The sequence below is a fragment of the Danio rerio genome, chromosome 2, assembly GCF_052040795.2.
Source record: "Danio rerio strain M-AB ecotype USA chromosome 2, GRCz13ab, whole genome shotgun sequence".
Lineage (NCBI taxonomy): Eukaryota > Metazoa > Chordata > Actinopteri > Cypriniformes > Danionidae > Danio > Danio rerio.
The window spans coordinates 28,957,114-28,978,088 of record NC_141022.1 but is presented as its reverse complement, the minus strand read 5'-3'; the positions used below and the strand labels follow the sequence as shown (position 1 = coordinate 28,978,088).

Sequence of the window (20,975 nt, the reverse complement as noted above, 5' to 3'; positions counted from 1 at the left end):
TGTTTGCCAATATTTCCTAGATTGAATGTAAAAAAGAGGGATTGCACTTATTAATTAAAGCTTAAAATCTTTTGCAACATTGCAAGCTTTAGATCAGGATTTTTTCCTGATTTTTTTCTATAGGAGCCCCGAAGAACTGTGAATACATACTTTTACGTTTTTCAAAAACTTGGAACATTATTCGGGTCTGGGATTTTGGCACATGCATGTTTTTTCTCCATCACTATTATAGTTACAAATAAACAGCCTGTAGCCGCTGCATTATATAACATTTTTTTATTTTCATAATCTTCCAAAAGAAAAAAAAATCATGCGAACACCAGATCCATCTCATCTGAGCACTTAAGAGATCATAAGTCTCATCTTTCACCGTCTCAAAGCAAGACATATCAGTTCCAAAAGAAAAACATCCAAAGATATAAAACTCAAAAAAAAGATAAAAAGAAAAAAAAAGTAGCACACTAACAAGTTTGTGTTGTTTACAGCTTCTGTAGCTGCCAATAGCTGAGCTGTCCAGAAGATCAGTTTTGCATAGCGCTCAATGTGCTAGTGATAAAAATGATGAACCAGGATTGTAGCATTAGTCAAGTTTAGTTTCAGCTTGTTTTCATCTAATAGTCCTGATAAAAGTGTAACACACTACAGCAGTTGTATTGCTCTGTTTGTTTCTTTTTTTTTCTTTTTTTTATAAGAAGTGCTACTTGCAAGTCATTAATCGCAGAAACATGTCCAGTTGATTGTCTCCGGTCAGCGAATTCTTAATGAATTCCTTCATAAAGCCCCTGCCCAGTCAGCTTAATGCACATAATATAACACTGGCAGTTATAGATATATCATAATTTAAATGTCCCCTACCACTCAGTGGCAGAGTCAATCGCATGGCAAAATAAAATACAAAGACATTTACAGTGGCTATATAAAATAAATGTCCTAAATGTCAAAAAAAAAAAAAAAAGAGAGCTACACTACAGTACAAGAAAAAAGCTACTAGTAAACCCATGAAAATGGCTGGCCAAACAAAAACAAACAAAACCACTTCACATATATAAATATATTACACTAATTACATAAACCAAAGAGTGTGATGGGGTGGAGGGAGGTTTGGCCATCGGGCACATTGAAAGACACTTCTACGATCCAGCTTAACGTGCAGAGAACTATAAGCAAGCATAGATTGAGTTCCATGTAAACATTGTGGCTTTGTGGTGCTTTTAATCCAATGGCGTGAGATTGGGAGCAGGACTACCTGTCTGACCGACTAATGAAAGGCCAGTATTTTTGCAATTACAATTTGTTAGATGTTTCATGTTGAATGTGAAAACAGCAGAAGAGAGCTCAAATCCATATGGATTGAATTTAGGTGGTTTGATTGACTGGTCAACCAAGGGGTTAAAGGGATAGTTCACCCACAAATGAAGATTTGCTGTTAATTTACTCTACCTCGGATCATTATTCTGAGATTTTCTTTTGTAGCTGTGGAACATTAAAGAAGATTTCCCTTGGTGATTAAAAAAATACCTGGCTTATGGGAGATTTAAAAGCATTTATAAGCAAAATAAAAATAAATACCCATGGCTTTTGCTTGATACACTTGGTCTCTTATAAAGTGAAAATAGATGCATTATGTGAATCACCAAGGATCTTCATTCAAGTTGAAAACTTGAAATGTTCTACACTGCCCAGCAGGCACACAACATCATAAGACATTAACATAAGGTTAGATTTAGGTTGTGATGTCAGGTGACCAAAATTCAATGTCTAGTCAGCGTCTAAGGACGTAACTTTGATGTCCAATATCTACGTCAAATGATGTTGATATTTTGTTGATTTTAGGTTGTGTTGGAAATTGACCAAAATCCAACTTGAACATCTTAAACCAATAACATGTTGACATCAAATACTGACATTTATTCATTAGGTATGGCAACCAAAAGCTAACATCTGATTGACGTCATAGCTGTAACATCATTAGATCTGTCACGTCACGTTTGATCACGTCTAGATGTAACATCATTAGACGTTGATTTTTGGTTAATTTTAGGCTGTACGTTACACATTAATGTCAGCCTGACGTTGGGTTCTGACGTCAACCTGATTTTTATTTCCAAACAAAATGTAACGCCCCCACAACAATGGGGTACAACGTCAATCTGACATCATATTGACAACCTGTGCCTACTGGGTGAAGACAATCAAGTCACAGACATCTTAAATGGCTTAACAATCATTCAATTTTCATTTTAAGGAGAACCATGTCTTTAACTATGGCCAAGTCAAATAAACATTGATTTATTGCTCTCTCTATATGATTACAGGTGAAATTAAATACATATATATTGTTTCTGTACACTGAGGATGAAAAGCATGAATATATATAATATAAATTATTATTATTATTTTTATCTCAACATTCCTTGAAAAAGATGTGACCATTTCGTCCCCAGATAAAAACGTATTATATAGCTAAGAAAGGACATTTCCCTAAAAAAAAAAAAAAAAAAAAGCACTTTCAAGTCTAAGATTGTCCTGGTCAGTTTATCTGGAAATAAATAGAGGTTTGATGTCTGTAGTTAAGTTCAAACACTCAAAAAAGTCACAACTTTCTGTCTCTTCTTTAAGCAACAACATGCAATACCATCAGTGACCACTGGGAGGAACATATTTGCCACGTCCCTTAAAGGGATAGCTCACCAAAAAAAAAAAAAATAATGAAATCGTTATCCACTTGTTACAAAACTAATATGAATTTCTTCGTTTCTGTTGAACACAGAAGATGTTTGGTAGAATGCAGGTTGTAAATCAACTGACATAGTTTTGAAAGTCAAAGGCTATATTCTTCAACACAGCTTCTTGTGCTCAACAAAAGAAAGACACTCATATAGATTTGAAACAAATTTAGGGTGAGTCAATTTTCTCTTTTGTGTGAACAACCCTTTTAAACATAAATGTGCAACACAGCATAGCACAGGACATGTGCTAATCTCATGACTGATATAGTTTTTTTTTTTGTGAGTTACGTGCCACACAACTATAAAGTCTCTGTATGTTTTCCCTCCCCACCCTTTAAAAATATATGGCAGCATTACATATAGTTCCACTCACATTAAAACACATTCTAAAACTCATTCTAAAATTACTAAAAAGTCCTTTTTTCACATCAAAGTCTTTGTGAAGGGTGGATGGAACCAGCCGGCAGTTTTGTTTCAGGGTAAAGTGGATGTGATATCAGTAAGAGAGTGAAACAAAATGAGTTTACATATACATGTTAAGACATATTGCACATAAAGCCTTTTTTGTGGGTGTCTGAAACCTTTTGGTTTTAGAATTAGATCTATTGCACACATGCACACACACACAATTGTCCTTAATGAAATGTAGAAAAACTTTATCCTTTTTTCCCTTTTTGACACGTGAGGGGAAAATATGGCGTGGTGGTTCTCCATTCAACATCACTGTGTGTAGACAAAAAACGGCAGATTATGCCGATAAATCAGATATGACCAGCTTATCCATTTTATTTCCAATGTCTGAGGAGACTGTGAGCTCATTGGACTCGTAATCGTCATCGAAAGACCTGCAAAAGCAAGCACGCAACAGTTACGCTTCCCACCGTATGAAATTCAGCCACATATAGACCGTATCTCAGCGCTGTGCAATGTTGTGAAGTCTGTAGCAAATTCATTCCATTACAGAGCGCATTGACTCACCCCTCGCGTAGCTGTTCGTTGGCTGTCTCCTCTGCCACAAGAATCTCATACTCTTCAGAGGCATACTTGTCCCAGTCTGAGGGCTCTGGACCGTCACTATCCAAATCCTGATTCGCACACACACACTTACAATTACTGAACACACTCACAGAGTGCAAACATAGATGACATTCAGCACAGTGGATCTAGATATAGATGCAACCCAGGAAACTCGTACCTTCTGCACTGCAAAGGGATCTCTTTGCTCATGGTCCAGGTACTTCTCTAGATTGAAGAATGTGTCGTAGAAAATGTGTGCCATCCTGCAGCGCTTCAGATCTCGAAGAGTAATTTTACCTGCCAAGATATGTCACCGGTTCTTTACAATTGCATATACGTTCATTTACTTTTTAGTCAAAGCAGATTTCAGAGTATTCAAAGTAAACAATTTATCAGCATGTCACATTTTTATTCAAAACATTTCAGTAAATGTGTAGTACCTACACATTTTTTCTCTTGTGAGCATTTAACTGATATGAAAAGAAATAAAGGCTTATTCACACCAAAAATGATGACTATAATGATATTATGCTATATCAGTGTCCTCGCCATTTGTTGATATTCTGTTTATTCTAATTGATTGTCTTCCACTTTCACAGATATGATCATACCAGTGTGATCAGTCTTGGCTTGTCCCTGAAGTGTACGATCACACTGGTGTGATTAGAACTTTCAGTAGGTCACATAATCAGTTGCTACTTTCAAATCTGTTTTTCCCTGATGGTTCACATTGTGCCACAGAAAAATGTTCACATTATTTCTCATAAATCACTCAGTTAAACAGCGACTTCACGTATTTCATGAAAAAGTTGATTAATTAACATGTTATATATGCAGTGGCTCAAAATCTCTAACATACATCACCCATTACATCAAACAATATGACCATTATTATGCTGTTTAAAATCTATGTTCTTTCATATATTTGAGAATCGGAATAGCAGATATTTCACAATATAATTAAAATATTTTAGACACTGTACTGCCTAATCATCTTAATCATTAGAGTTACCATCCTTGGTGTAAACAGACATTAGGAAGAAATAATGGAATCAGATGTGTGTGATAAAAACCTCACATCTTTTTGTTTTGATTAAATATTTTAGATAAAATGTCAAACTTAAAACGCATTCTTTACTTGGACATTCTGGTTTGACTAAGTCCAGCATCTGGCACAGGAGGTCCTGGAAAGGCAGTGGTTCAATGCCCATCCCCTCCATGCGTTCACACTGCTCCTCGTACAAATACTCCAGTTCAAACATGGACAGAACACCATCTCCATCCATATCCATACAGCGGAACCAGTACTCTATACTGAACAGGAAGACAAAAATATATAGCATACAGTAAAGAAGTGAAGATCCACATTTAAAATGATTCTAGTTATAAATCTCGCATTCACACTACTCTGTTTGATACTAAATATAAATATGTTAAGGCGATGCGGTGGCGCAGTGGGTAGCACATTCACCTCACAGCAAAAAGGTTGTTGGCTAGAGCTTCGGCTAGGTCAGCTGGCATTTCTGTGTGGTGTTTGCATGTTCTCCCCATGTTTGCGTGGGTTTTCTCTGGATGCTCCGGTTTCCCCCACAAGTCCAAAGACATGCGGTACAGGTGAATTGTGTAAAGGGGCCGTAGTGTATATGTGTGATTGAGTGTGTATGGCTGTTTTCCAGTGATAGGTGATGGGTTGCAGCTGGAAGGGCATCCGCTGCATAAAACATATGCTTGTTAAGTTCATTCTGCTGTGGTGACCCGAAACTAATAAAGGGACTAAGCCGAAAAAAAATGAATGAATGAATATAAATATGTAAGTACAATGTATTATTGTTACAGTGGAGACTGGATGATTAATTTATAATTAATCGAATATTTATTCACTTAACCAATCATAACACATTCTTTGAAAGACAAATGTACTCAATCAAGTTAGTAATTTTATATATTATAATACTTTATTATTTTTTTTATTACTTTATTTTCATGATTTCAGCAGGTTTGTGAGCTTTTTTTCATTTTTATTTGTTTGAAAAAGAAACCTATCAAGATTTATTTTTAATTATGTTTTATTCTAATTTTGAATCTTATTTATTTGATTGTTTCCAAAGCAATTATTATTTTTAAGATAGCAAAACCTTTTTGTAATTTTTCTTAATGTAGTGACTTAAAACTCAAATACCTAAACAAAAAAATAAATATTAAGGTAAACATGAATTAATGCTACATACATATAAAAACTTAATACATTAAAAAACACAACTTTAAAATGAAAATTCTATACCACCGCCAATACCACTCAAAGATAAAGTTAAAATAACAGTTTAAACAATGAGTTTTTTTATTTTGGGATTTATGTCAATTACCTAAACCTGTAACAGCATAGGTTCTCAAAGCTGATCTAAAGTAAAACTTGGTGACAGCAGCATTTGCATCTGCGTTTTTACCTTGTGGGGTTCTTTTTGTCCTCCTCTGAAATGAGGAACCAAACAAACTCTGCATAGCTCATTCTCCCCTCTCTCTGCACTGAGTTTCCCCTTAGAAGAAAAAACAAACAGGTCTTGAGCCACTTATACAACACTCAAAAGTCAAAATCTCAGAAATGACCTTTGTTCTCCACAGCAGCTCCTACCTTGTGACAGCTCCTGAAAACAGCCTCTCAATGATTCTGCTTGATGAAGCTTTGCAAAGAAGAACAGAGCAGACACACATCAAAAGTAGGCTAATGAAAGGCATACTGTAGTTTACCAACATACTTAACTATTGTGTGAATATTAAATGAGACTTGTTTTGAATGGATTTACTGTGTACTTACCATGGTCATTGTACCTGGCCAGGTCCTTGGGGTCAATGAAGAGGTCATGGTCACTGTCAAGCTCCCAGAACTTACAGTAAATAACATAGAAGTGCTCATAAGAGAAATAATCTGTGATCTGATTGATGTCGTCCTCTTCTTCCAGCAAGGCGAGTGTCTGGTAAAATGGTAAGAGTTGCCTCTGATTAAGCAGTCCCTTTAAGTTTCGGAAATTGAACAGAATGCACAGAAGAGCCTAGAGTTATGATGGCATTTAACAGTGTTTACCTGGAGGAAGTTGCTTCTCCTGAGCTCTGTCATGTTGATCTTGCCTGTCCAGGAGCGATTGACTGTGTAAAATATTCTCTGAATCACCTGGAAGACAGAGAGAGGATGTTTTATCAAAACTTAAGCTAGACTCAAGTGCTCACTTCATCTCTAAAACACTGACATGAAAAGGAATTACAATGTGTTTGGAAACACTTCATCTTAGAGCAATCGATAATCAGAACTGACTACTTTGGATGTAAACCTGAAAAGTCTTTAAAGTTCTCTGCACATTCTACACCATAATGACCATGGTGCACAATTGCATGAAGCCTGGATGATTAAACAAGATCCGGAAGCAATAACATCAAATGGTATCTGGTCTAAGACAACTGTACCGGCCATTGAGAAATGAGGCAGTTTGTTGAAACTGCATTTGATACAAAGTTTCAGAGTATGTTAGGGCTGCACAATATATTGTTTCAGAATCGATATCGCAATGTGTTCATTCGCAATAGTCGCATCACAGGATATGCAATGTTGGCTTTGTGTTATAATTGAACATTTGCATGTGTTTTTGAGAAGTTTATGATTTTAAAAGCATTCGGGCATTGGAACAAGAAATTGTTTCATTTGTAACTTTAAAACGGATTCATTTTATTGAATGAACTTTATTTTTAGAACTGGATTACTGTACCTGAATACTGTTACACTAGTAAAGCAATAAAACACTGTTTAACTGAATTGTATGTTTTTCTTTATTGTACTGACATGAGCTTGTAGATTGTTTATTAGATTATATGCAGCTGCTCTCCAATACAGAACAATCCCAATCAATCTGGTGAAATTGTATTCATACAAAAATATATATTGCACAATAACAAAATATTATAATGTTATATCTTTCCAATAGCCCTAGAGTGTGTGTATGCATTCAGTGGACTAGAAACATGGTGGCTTCTGTTTTATTTCATTTTCATTTTAAATTGGCAACAAAGTGAGGTGTGTTTTTATTAAACCTTTCAACAATATACCCTCATTTCTTTCATAAATATATTTTACTTAAGTTACAAAAATGATTGCATAGGAAATGCAAACATTCATATCAAAGTTTATCAAAAAAAAAAATTATTGGCTTTAGTACATAAAAAATAAGAATTACATAAATCCACAGAAAAAATAGCAGTGGAATTATGTAAACAAACTCTTTTTTTAAGGGTTAAAATGATATTAATCCTACACATATGATAATATTGTAAATTATCCAGTGCCTGTAAGTGTGTGTGTGTGTGTGTGTGTGTGTGTGTGTGTGTGTGTGTGTGTGTGTGTGTGTGTGTCTGGTTAAAACTAAAAAATTGCTTGCACTTTAATAAATCATAAAATCTGACTTGACACACAACTGCACAATAATTATGGTTACAGAACGTAAATGTTATACTAACTTTAATTTTAAAATCTATCAAATATCAATATCAAACCTTGTGTTCATACTGTAAAAACAAGTGCATCTGGATGTCTTGATTAAGCTGATAGCAAACTGTTATATACTAGAAAAAATAATTTCACTCAAACATGAAAATGCCTTTTGATGCTGTTTCAAACCTGCATGACTTTTGTTGAAAAAAAAAGTAAAAAAAAAAAAAAACATGACTTGACAAGACACTGAAATCCCTATAATCTCTGGAAATAACCAATATAGTGCTTTTAAAAATGAGAAAACAGAATTATTAGCCCCCCCTGTTTATTTTTCCCTAATTTCTGTTTAATGGATAGTTTTTTTTAAATACATTTCTAAACTTGAAAAAAGTTAAGGGGTTTAAAAGTTTTAATAACTGCTTTCTAATCACTGATTTCTTTAATCTTTGCCATGATGACAGTATATAATACTTTACTATATATTTGTTTCTAACAATCTGACGATACTATATTTTTTATATCGATGGTTTGTTCTGTAGACTATGGAAAAAAATTAATTGCCTTAGGGGGCTAATAATATTGACCTTAAAATGGCTTTTAAAAATTTAAAACTGCTTTTATTCTAGCCAAAATAAAACAAATAAGACTTTTTCCTGAAGAAAAATTATTATTGGAAATACGGTCAAAATGTCCTTGCTTTGTTATGCATCATTTGGGAAATATTTAAAAAAGAAATAAAACAATTAAAAGGGGGGCTAATAATTATGATTTCAACTGCATATTATATTTATATTATAAAAACCTTTGGAACAACCTTTAGCATATACTGTAATGACACAAAGGCTGCTAACGTTTATTTATTTTACTAATAGATTTACCAATCTATTCATTGATGTACTCAGTAAATATACATTCAAGACACTAATTTGCCTGTCATCCACATTTATATTTGTTGGTTTTTATACAAAAGCATGACAATAAATACTTCATGAAATGTGGTTGATTTGATAACAAATGACTCTATATTTCAAACTTCAGAAGTATGAGGAACAGAACAACAATTAAGAAATTGAATCAAAAGCGTTGCACTATACAGCGCTTGATTCTGAAGGTACAGTCATCCAGTGATTGGTTGTACTGAGTTATATCTATAGCCCTGGGGTGACAAAGGCCTCAAATAAGAGCAACAATGACATCAGTGTGGATTAGCATGCATTTCCTGGTAGATCAGTCCTCCTAAGAGAGATTGGTACCGGGGTGTGTCAGCCAGTGCGCTAGTGCAAGGAACTGTCTAAATATGGGTTTGTGCAAGACCAGGGTCAGCGGCCTGTTAGTGGCATCCGTGTTTCCGTGATGTCAGGCCACTTTGACGCCATTACCCTTCCCAGCCCCTCGGCAGCACGTGTTGCAGCTGTTCCGCACACAGACAGACAGGCGCACTGGGCTCCACATCTCACTGTTTGGACGCTCCACCGGCTCAGATAGCCAGATCTGATTAACTGTAAACACTTTAGTAAGCTAACGAGGCTTTCAAATTCAAAACCAAAAGTATTCCAGCAATGCTACAGATGCAGGTAAGATGATCAAGCCATGACATAGAAAAGTCATGCACCTGTTGACGCAAGCAAGCAAAACGCAAGTCTCTTCTGAATGGGATTTCCTCTCTACAGGAACACTAATTTTTCATATAATGCTCTCAGTACCTAAATGTTTCTGTTTTGAAAATTCATAATTTGAAATATAGAACAATAGTAAATACAGATATAACTAACACTTACTATTACAGGGACAGTTCACCCAAAAATGGAAATGACCCAATCATTTACTCTCCTACATGTGGTTTTAAACCTTTATGCATTTCTTTCTTCTGATAATGACAAAAAAAGAGATATTGTGAAGAATGCTGGTGGTTTCCTACCCACTAACTTCTATAGTAGGAAAACAATGACTTTGAAAGATAATAGGTGTCAGCTCAAACTATCTTCATTTGTGTTTAACTGAAGAAGGGGTCTCAAAAAGGTTTAGAACAAGGATGAGGAAATGATGATAGAGATTAAATTTTTTGGGGAACTATGCCTCTTATAGTGCCGTATCTCCTTTTGTTCCTAATAAACATTGTTATTCACAACGCTTTATGGGATTAAAGTTGGTTCAACTTTAAATTTTGAGGTAACAAACTTCCGAACATTTTTGAGTTTATTCAACTTAAATCGAGTCAAGTGCAGTAATTGGGTTTAAAAACTTTTTTGAGTCAACTCAAAAATGTCCTGAAGTTTGTTGCCTTAAAATATTAAGGTGAGTCAACTTTTTTTCTACAGTGCTTATTGAAGCCCTTAAGTTCCTGATCTTGTTCACTTTTGTCTAATTTTGCTTTAAATCAAAGTCTGTAATGCTGCAAATCACCTTTTGGATTACAATGCACACACACACACACAAACACACACACAAAACAAAACAAAAATAAAATGCTTCCTATGCTATAATGTTATGGGATGTAGTTTAAAATAAAATGTAGCATCTAATGACAACTAAATCACAACTTCAGTAATCGTATCCCCATGAGAAGTGTCCTAACTGTTCCACTTAGCACTTGATAAAGTTACTTACTGTTGTGATGTACCGGGAATGGAATTCAGGAGCATCTTTTAAAAAAGTCAGCCCAGGATGAGTATCCACAATGTCCTGATCACAAAAAAATAAATGAAATTCCAGAAGCATAACTGTGAACGTCCAAACATAACAGTAAATGTTATATAAACAATAAATGTATGTAATATAATATAATATAATATAATATAATATATTCATTCGTTCATTTTCTTGTCGGCTTAGTCCCTTTATTAATCCAGGGACGCCACAGCGGAATGAACCGCCAACTTATCCAGCAAGTTTTTTTCACAGCAGATGCCCTTCCAGCCATAACCCATCTCTGGGAAACATCCACACACACATTCACACACACACACTCATACACTACGGACAATTTAGCCTACCCAATTCACCTGTACCGCATGTCTTTGGACTGTGGGGGAAATGGGAGCGAAGGCAGGGAGAAAATACTAACTCCACACAGAAACGCCAACTGAGCCAAGGTCTGAACCAGTGACCCAGCGACCTTCTTGCTGTGAGGCGACAGCACTACCTACTGCACCACTGCCTCGCCTATAATATAATATAATATAATATAATATAATATAATATAATATAATATAATATAATATAATATAATATAATATAATATAATATAATATAATATAATATAATATAATATAATATAATATAATATAATATAATATAATATAATACAGGCGAAGCAGTGGCGCAGTCGCTTCACAACAAGAAGGTCGCTGGGTCACTGGTTCGAGCCTCGGTTGACGTTTCTGTGTGGAGTTTGTATATTCTCCCTGCATTTGCGTGGGTTTCCTCCGGGTGCTCCGGTTTCCCCCACAGTCCAAAGACATGCGGTACAGGTGAATTGGGTAGGCTAAATTGTCCGTAGTGTATGAGTGTGTGTGTGAATGTGTGTGTGGATGTTTCCCAGAAATGGGTTGCGGCTGGAAGGGCATCCGCTGCATAAAAACTTGCTGGATAAGTTGACGGTTCATTCCGCTGTGGCGACCCTGGATTAATAAAGGGACTAAGCTGACAAGAAAATGAATGAATGAATACTATAATATTTTTCTATCTTCATTTAGTTGATTGTTTCTCTGCTATGTTAATTCACTGTGTTCATCTTATTTCACATGTTATTTCACTAAGACCTCTTTTACTTATTGTCAAAGCACAATTGCATATGTACTTCATTCAAACTAAAGGGTTAAAGTTAGCAACTAGCATTGACATTGAAAACAACACAATGCATTTAAAGTACAATGCTCCAACCTGTAACAGAGGGATAAAATCTTCTTGTTCCAGGTAAGTGCAGCCTGGTTTGGCCAACAAGTAAACAAACTTGGATGCATCATCATAGCAGCTGTGCAATAACCTATGAAAAATAAAATGAGGGCAAAACCTCAATCCAGTGCCACACAAGATTTATAATGCACTTTGTTCAAGTAAAGAGACATGCGCTGACACTTACTTTCTCCATGTTGCAATAAATGAGTGAACAGAAACGAAACCTGTCCTCTCTCCACCAGCGCAAATGAACATTGGTGATTTCCAATAGAGGGGACACCCGCATGCCTGTGAAAATAATATGCATGAATTTGATGTTTTCCCAATATTTTAAATAGCCCTGGTATATAAAGCCACATACACAATCTTATTTTTTTTCACAGAAATAAAATAACGCAGCTGATATCACATTTGCATTCTATTACTAAAATCTAAATGATATGATATTCAAAAATCCAAATATAAATGAGTGTAAATGTCAGGATGAGTTATTCTGTTGATGCTTCCTTTTTATATTCCATCGTTTATATATTATTCAAAATCAGTGCAAATAAAGCACAATGTTATGAGCTGGCATCCATCATTGTGCCATGCCAATACAAATCGGCAATGCAAATCTCCAAGCGAGGACTTTGCAAAACAAGTGTCAGCTTGCATGTTTATTGCCATCAATCCAAGACTACGGAGAGAAGCTCCAATATTCTAAATCTCATTTTAAGCAAAACAATTCCCAATTTGCATGCACCTTTGCTATCTTTCCCATTTCATAAATGTCAGCTTTCTCCTCTTCGAACTCAGTGAAGGCCGCTTCGATTTTGGCAATGGCCTCGTCGTAGTTGGCTGCACAGTTTGGAAGGCCTTTGGGGAAGTAGAAGCGTGGAATGTTTATGGAGGAGGGTGGTGGTGTGGCCACTACTTTGGCTGGAGGAGGGCTGGGTGGCCGTGGGGTCGGCGAGGACGGTGCAGGTGATAGTGTTGGAGGAGGAGTTCCAGGTTTCTTTTCAGGTTGGATCTATTGAAATACAAAAAGAGACGATAGAAAGAAACAGGATATCAATACGTGCAACAACTTTTAGGCCTTAAGTTTTTTTTACAAGGCTTTAAAAACATTGAGCTGAAGAGAAGAGGAAAATAGAAGTGACTTTCCAAAACATATCTTAAATAGTTCAGCTGAGGATGTGTCTGAAGCAAATGGAGGATGTGGAAAAAGGTACTGCAAATCACCCAGCAATAAGATGTTTAGGTGTTCTTACCACACAAACAAAGCTAATTAAATGCTAGCTTTAATTTCCTTTTGGTCATATACAGTATACCCTGTTGAACTTTGCAAAAATTTAAAATGACTTCAACCGATATTGAGAAGACTCTTCAAAGATGCATGTTTTTTATATTTAGTGCAGATCTTCTCATAAGACTTTTCTAAGCTTTTTGGATTCCTAGACTATTCCAAGCAATTCCAAATATAAATGTTAGAAAGATTACAAACAATTTATGACTTTAAAGTCAACCATTACGCTAAAGATGCTTAAATGGAAACATTATCGCTAGTGATCTTTTGGAGGACTTTGTGTGAAATTTTCTCTAGGTACTTGACGTGCATGATGATGTCTTTCAGTCATCTAACATAGTCATAGTTGGATTATCAGTAAAGTCACAGCAGGGCCTTATCAACTTTCCTGCCAATGAGATGACAGGAACTTCTTAGCAAAAATAAGACAGATATTTTCCACTTTACTTTCCTGTCCCCACCAAAATGTCAAAGATTAATTGATGGGGTTTAATTACTTTAATTAATTTCAGCCATATTTTTTAACTATTGGTAGAGTGATTCAGGCTGAACTCCCATTGGACTGGATATATGATTGGCACATGTTGCATGGTGCTCCAAAACACTGCATGCGCACAGTCTAATTCATAGGCCCAACACTGACAGCTAATGTCCGTTTACTTCATACTTTTCTGACAAGACCTTGTGACACCAAGGTTAAACTTCTAATGACAAGCTGTGGAAATGTCCAAAACATTCTATACATAGTCTTGACATACTGTTCTTATTCTGGTCTCTGGGCAAAACTGTAGATTCATAGTGTACACCTAAGGCAGCTTATTTCTGAACAGCACAGTCTTACTGTCAATCAAACAGAAACAGAGCTGTTGAAGTGTGACAAAAATTTTGAAGATGAAAACAGCAAGCAGGACAGGCCCACATGAATGCATTGAAGAGAGCAGCTGTGGCTCAAGCCTGGCCTGGCCCGTCTTGTCCACTCCCTCCCCCTTCCCATGCAAAAGTTCCAGTACGCAACACTTGGACACTGTATTCCTCTATCTCTATCTCACCCCCTTCCACTGTCCTATTAATAAACACGTTGGTATCTGCCTGTGAATAGTTTGTCTTGTCTGGCATGTGAGAGTTAGCCATGGTATTCTTTGCAGAACTACAGAGGTTGGCTACTGACCTGGGCTTGCTGGAAAGATTTGAGCCTTTTCTTGAAACGTGATGGAAGGACAAAGTCACATCCGCGGGCCAAAAAGGCCAGTTCACCCCGCAAGTCGGGATCTTCCCTTAACGAGGCCTCCTTGATCATCATATTTGCAATGTCAAAGGACTCAAAAAGTGAGAAATGAGAAGAAGCCCACAAAAAATACAACAACAAAATGCACAAGCTACTCCCAAAGTATGTCCTCAGGGACTTTCGTCAAGGTGGGTCAGTCTCCGTTCAGGAGCTTGCAGAGAACTCCGTTCTGGCCAGTGTTCCTTGTACACTTGTTCTCCCAGCGGTCCGCTCACTTCAAAACTCTCATTGGAAAGGTTTTGTCCAGGGATGCAAGGTGGATGTGTCTTGGCACACAATGCAATTCCTAGAATCTTGCCTGGTACTGTGCCGGCTGGAATCCAGAAGCATTGTACCAGAGAGGCCAGGCCGCCAGCCTCCTGATTGCCCTTCGAAACTACAAAACACAAAATCTCAACACAAGTCCATAGCCAACGGGTTCGCAGCCCTGCGAAACATGAGCTGCTCCGGGGTCTGCCTCCCAGACCAGTCCCCTCTCTCTCTCTCTCTGTACCAGTCCTGTCCTGTTGAGCAGGGGGCTGAACACACAGATACAGAGGGGAGGGGGTAGGCTGTGTCAAATGTCTGTATGGGTGAGCAAGTTGTATTATGGGAATGGAAGCCCCCTCCCAGCCCCAAAGAGAAAGACTAAAGTTAGCCAGAGCACAGATGATGTGCAAATTGCTCGATCAAGACTTTGTTTACGTGCAGAGGAAGGCAGAGAGAGAGGGGAGATAGCTCAGTGAGCCAGATCTCTGCAATATACGGCTCCCGAGGGTTCATGGGGTGCACTTGGGGAGTGGAGTAATGGGACAAGTCAAAAATGTTTCAGGGCACTGTACCTGCAGCATAATGTTTGCAGTGCAGAGAGCTTCCTTTCTGCTTTAGAAAGCTTCAAAGCAACTGACAATCGAACTTCACACTTGAGGTAGACAAAGCCCACTATTTGTGGAGAATGAAAGCACTGATGAGTCACTTCACTGTTCTCCACTGAATCACAAACTCTAAATCGGGGGCTCTCAACTTTAGCCCTCAATATCCAATTTCTTTCAGCTTAACTCAAACTTTAATCAAACTTATCTGGCTGGCTGGAACGTCAAAGCAAAGCAAAGAGTTGAGACCCCTGCTCCAGGTAAATAATAAATTATTTGTGGCTGTACACATTGACTGACTTCAAATGTCATAGGTTCTCCATTTGATCTTTATGCAAAATTTGGCAGGAGGTATAAATCCAAATAACTTTGGCATTAGGAGTGTCCTGCAGAGCTTATCTCCAACTTGCTCCATCCCACCTATCTAAATGTATCTAAACAAAACCTTGATTAGCTTGATTAGGTTCAGGTGTGCTTAAATATGCAGGACAGTGGTCATCCAGCAATAAGATTGGACATCAATGCTGTAAACCATTTTAAATCAACCTTTTTGACTGCAAGACCCCTGGCTGTCAAAAAAAATATTCAAAAAGTCCACAAGGCTTTTAAAAGTAAGTGACAATCTCAGTTCTTCACTGTTGAGAGAATGAATAAAAAACTTATTTCAAGCAATTGTAATTGTCTTTAAATAATTGTAAACTGAACATTTGCAGAGACCCCAATTGGCATTGTGCCTGTTTTAGGTAGATTTAACAAACAAGACTATGATGGAATTGGAATTCCATCCGTACACACTAATGCTGCATCCAAATTCAAATACTATCCATCCTAAATATTTTTAAACAACAGAGTGTGTTCCAAATCATAGTACGCTGAAATGAGTATTCCAAAGTTACACGAGTGGTCTACTATTTCCAGTAAAAAGTGTAAGGCCTTGCATACACTATTGACAGATGCTGCCTGGCTAATGCACTGGACTTGACTTCAATTAAAACTACAAACAAGGATATATAAATTGTCAAACTACATATGCGTGAAACTGATGGTTAATCTTAAGGCAGTCAAGAAAAGATCAAATCTTTTAAATGATTGTTAATTAATATCTAACCTAATAGAACCTACTTATTTAACATTTTCTGCTTTATATTTCATGTGCAAGAACACAAACTTTTATAAAGACGTGTTTGGTCTATATCTTCTGAATGCATAATTATCCAAACACCTGAGGAGATTTCTGTGCACGAAAGACCGGCGAATGGCTGAATAATGGGCTGCTGCATCTTTAATAACTTAATTATTTATGGTAGAAATGTGGATAATGTGACAAGATGATTGATAGGTTATCCAACTAAACAGAATGATCCATTATTGAGGAAGCAATATATACCAAAGCTTACACACTCAAAACTTTGTGTTTTTTTCTTCACAAAATAAGTACATACTCTCATCCATCAAGAAAAAAATTATATGATAAAAAATATTCAATCATAAATTTGTGAATTAATGTTCACTTTAAGGATGGTAAGCATGAGAAAAATGTAAAATTTCTCTTTCATTTGCCTCATCTCTGAGATCAAGCCCATATGCAAGTAAACAGTCCTAGTCTACAATCCATAATACCTGTGTGAACTCTAAAACAAACAGAACACTAAAAAGATACAGTGACATCTAGTGTCTGTGTTTATTCATTATCCAATGGCTCTATCTTACCAGAAATTCACACATCGGGTCTACTGACAGACAGCTGTATTAATCGGTGCCATGTTTACATTTTATACGCACAAATAAACCACTGAACTTTTCAAGAAGAAGAAAAAACCCAAGGTAACGATGCTGATCTCTTTGCGTAACTAAGCTCTAACACCCAGCAGATCTTCTCCCCTTTCCTTTAAGCCTTATAAATAACACCCGCTGTACAGGAGGCCTCCTGACATTTCAGCTGTACATAGCAATCCCAGCATTCCCTGTTCTGTCTCTGGCAGCTGTTAGGAGAATATCAAACGCATCAAGATTCCTCTGTGGGCAGGGCAGAGGGACATAAAGAGGCCTGCCTGCTGCTAACACCATTAGCTTCATCTAGCGCAATGGCAGACCATTGGAGGAGAAGAGATGCACAGTCTCAACTGCATGTAATGAAATACTTATTCTTGTGGTGGCCAATTCTTAGCCTGAAAAACAAACCAACCGTAAATAGAAAACTAATGAACTTCTCTTCCATGAATTTAGAAACCTCAGACCCCGATTATAGTTAGCGTGCTTCTGACTCACACTGTATTCTGGAGCACTATCTAGTGTGAAAAAATGACACAGGTTGAATACGAACTTGCTTCCCCATGGGAGCATTATGCCCATTACGACTCATGTGTGCATGCGCATTATGGCCGCAACATGGTCAGGACTGCAGATAGAAATTCTAGCCGTTTTTTAAGTTCAGATAAGGACATGGTGGACAGTTGCATGATGCTGCACCTGACTTCAGATCTAAAACTGAGCAAAACTCATTATTTTCCAAATTAAAGCCCAAATATAAAGTCTCATGTTTCATTCATACTCAATATTAGAAAGTGCTCTTGCACAAAAAGTCCATATACATGACTCATAAAAGCATACTTAAGACATTCAAGGAAATTTATAATATCAACAAAGACATGCAGCTATGGCTGGAATAAAATGCAGATAAAAATGTTTTGACTGGTAAAATGTAAAGAGAATTACACATGTGCATGGTTCTTATTTTCATGTACTGTTATACCTTTCGTTACTGTTTTACTTTTTGATTTGCGTTTTCCTTCAGTAATAAAAAAATTGTAATTTGTTAAAAGAAAAGAAAAGATGCAGCTCTAGCTTTCAGACAAAAAAAAACAGAAAAAGAATTTTTTTCTTTGAAAGAAATGGGTGTATTTCCTCACATAAAACTTTTGTATGATTTCAAATGCATTTTTATGGTCCAGGCAATTATTTAATAATACATTTTTTCAACACTAACATTTAAAACCCCTTTTATTAATTGCCCTTTATAAAAAAAAAATATTGTTAATGTTATTGTTAAAATTTATTAATGAGCCTAAAGCCTGTGTATTTTTAGTTGATTGCACTTCTTACACAGACATGATGGCTATCTTATCACGGCGAACGGCCAAGAAACACTCATCCAGTCCAGGACTTTACTGTCCTCTGCTGCAGAACAATATAAATACTTGAGTGTCACCTTGCCTGGTGGGTGGCTGTAGAACACAGTGGCACTGGATCCAGGGTCACATTCTAAAGACTTGTGATGAATTTCCCCAACATTGTAGACATAAGTATTTTTATATTGCAGTATCTTTGATTCCAAGTCTTGTGCAGTGCTGGCTGAGAAATGCATACCATATTGGTCTCGAACTCCAATTAAAATAATCCGACTGTTACAACAGCTATATTTCAATGGGTCCAAGAAACATTCCTTTTTTTTTTTCAATTGTCTCTTTTGGACTTTAGGTAATTCAGGTAATATATATATATATATATATATATATATATATATATATATATATATATATATATATATATATATATATATAAATGTAAAAAATTATCTTTAGACATTTTTTGAAAATATTTAGAATCAGTATAATTGCACATTTAACAATTCATTATATTAAAGGCTGTATGTTTAAGACTGATATAAATTAAGCTTTCTCGTCAGGTATAAAGTAATTTATAATGTATAAAATTACTATATTTTATTTTATTTTATTCATTATAAATGACTTTATACCTGATGGCAAAGCTTAATTTATAACAGTCTTAAACATACAGCCTTTAATATAATGAATTAATTTAAGTTTTGCTGCTTAATGTATTAGTGAATAAATCTTTGATGAATAAAATGTAATTGTATTTAAAACACTCACTCACTAACTTTTTTATTGGCTTATTCCATGATTTAAAGGGGTCCCATAGTGCAATGAACCGCCAATTACTTTAGCATATGTTTTATGTGGCAGCTGCACTTCCAGATGCAACCCAGCACAGAGAGTAAACTAACTTGTGAACACCCAGTGTTGTAAAACACCCACACACTCTCTCATTCACACACAAACATACTCATTTACTAAGATACAACATTTAGTTTATCCAATTCACTCATAACGCATGTCTTTAGACTGCGGGGAAATGTGTATGGAAAATTGTATTTAAAATATATAACCTGAAATGATAAAGACAGATAAACAGACAGACGGACGGACGGACGGACAGATATATAGATGTTATAATATAAAAATGGAAGAGATTTTAAAAGTAAAAAAAAGATACATTCAAAATCTGTAACCTGATTAATATTTGTTTGGTGAATAAGCCCAATATGATTTTCCCAGAATTCCCTGCACGACTTTTTATGCTGACATTACTGCAATTTTTTCCTCAGTTACTGTATGTACAAAGGTAAAATGTGCTTCAAAAGCACTGGTGAATTAACACTAGAAATAAAAGAAATATGGAAGATTACCATAAAATTAAAAAAATTGTTTTATGGTTCCTACCTCAAAATTTACAGATTTTTTACAGCCTATATATATATATATATATATATATATATATATATATATATATATATATATATATATATATATATATATATATATATATATATGGATGGATGGATGGATGGATGGATGGATGGATGGATGGATGGATGGATGGATGGATGGATGGATGGATGGATGGATGGATGGATGGATGGATGGATGGATGGATGGATGGATGGATGGATGGATGGATGGATAGACAGACAGACAGACAGACAGACAGACAGACAGACAGACAGACAGACAGACAGACAGACAGACAGATAGATAGATAGATAGATAGATAGATAGATAGATAGATAGATAGATAGATAGATAGATAGATAGATAGATAGATACGTGTGGTACATTTTTATTGCATGTAAACAGTCAGAGCTTCTGGGTGCTAAAGGAGGGATGGGCATTTCATTGCTAGCATAAGAGTGGTTTCGCTGAGACCAGCAGAGCTGTGCAACGCTGGGAAATCCTATGAGCAAGTAGAGTTAATACACCCCCTGCCTTCCCTTTCAGCCGCAGAGTCACACCTGTCTGCCTGCTTATGCCAGCCAGCTTGTCCTAGGACGTGGTGTAACAGTGCCCGGGCCTCTCGATGGCTCTGCAGGTGCTGAGTATGTTCTTGCTCTGACAGGAGCCCGACTCATCACACCTGTCTCCTTCCCATCATCCCGGACACTGCAGCACCACGCTGAGTCTTCAATTAACGGCAAATCCGCTCTATGAGATTCCAGAGGTATCAGAGCACTTTACGGGTGTCATCTGTCCACTGGCATGACCTATCAAAACGATCTTCTTAACCTTTACATGACAGTTTCCCCGCTACAACATCACTGGCTTTCTAGGATTTACATAAACTTGTGGTGTGATAG

At 36.4% G+C, this 20,975-nt stretch overlaps 1 protein-coding gene across 2 annotated transcripts in view; it reads right to left on the bottom strand.

Annotated features, from left to right (window-relative positions):
• Nucleotides 1–261: 261 nt before the first annotated feature.
• ppp2r3a (protein phosphatase 2, regulatory subunit B'', alpha) overlaps nt 262–20,975 on the bottom strand; it is a 124,616-nt gene continuing 103,902 nt past the window's right edge. Inside the window, exons 1-13 of one of the 2 annotated variants that reach the window (XM_087240888.1) lie at nt 14,574–15,128; nt 12,863–13,129; nt 12,302–12,405; nt 12,103–12,205; nt 10,828–10,902; nt 6,826–6,912; nt 6,559–6,715; nt 6,376–6,424; nt 6,191–6,280; nt 4,885–5,060; nt 3,925–4,043; nt 3,708–3,814; nt 262–3,574 (exon numbers count right to left, since the gene is read on the bottom strand). In XM_087240888.1, coding sequence (XP_087097014.1) covers nt 3,478–3,574; nt 3,708–3,814; nt 3,925–4,043; nt 4,885–5,060; nt 6,191–6,280; nt 6,376–6,424; nt 6,559–6,715; nt 6,826–6,912; nt 10,828–10,902; nt 12,103–12,205; nt 12,302–12,405; nt 12,863–13,129; nt 14,574–14,705 — 1,563 coding nt within the window. In that variant the 5' untranslated portion in view covers nt 14,706–15,128 and the 3' untranslated portion in view covers nt 262–3,477. Of the gene's footprint in view, nt 3,575–3,707; nt 3,815–3,924; nt 4,044–4,884; nt 5,061–6,190; nt 6,281–6,375; nt 6,425–6,558; nt 6,716–6,825; nt 6,913–10,827; nt 10,903–12,102; nt 12,206–12,301; nt 12,406–12,862; nt 13,130–14,573; nt 15,129–20,975 lie in introns of those variants that run through there. The other variant, XM_087240887.1, reaches the window with a different exon arrangement.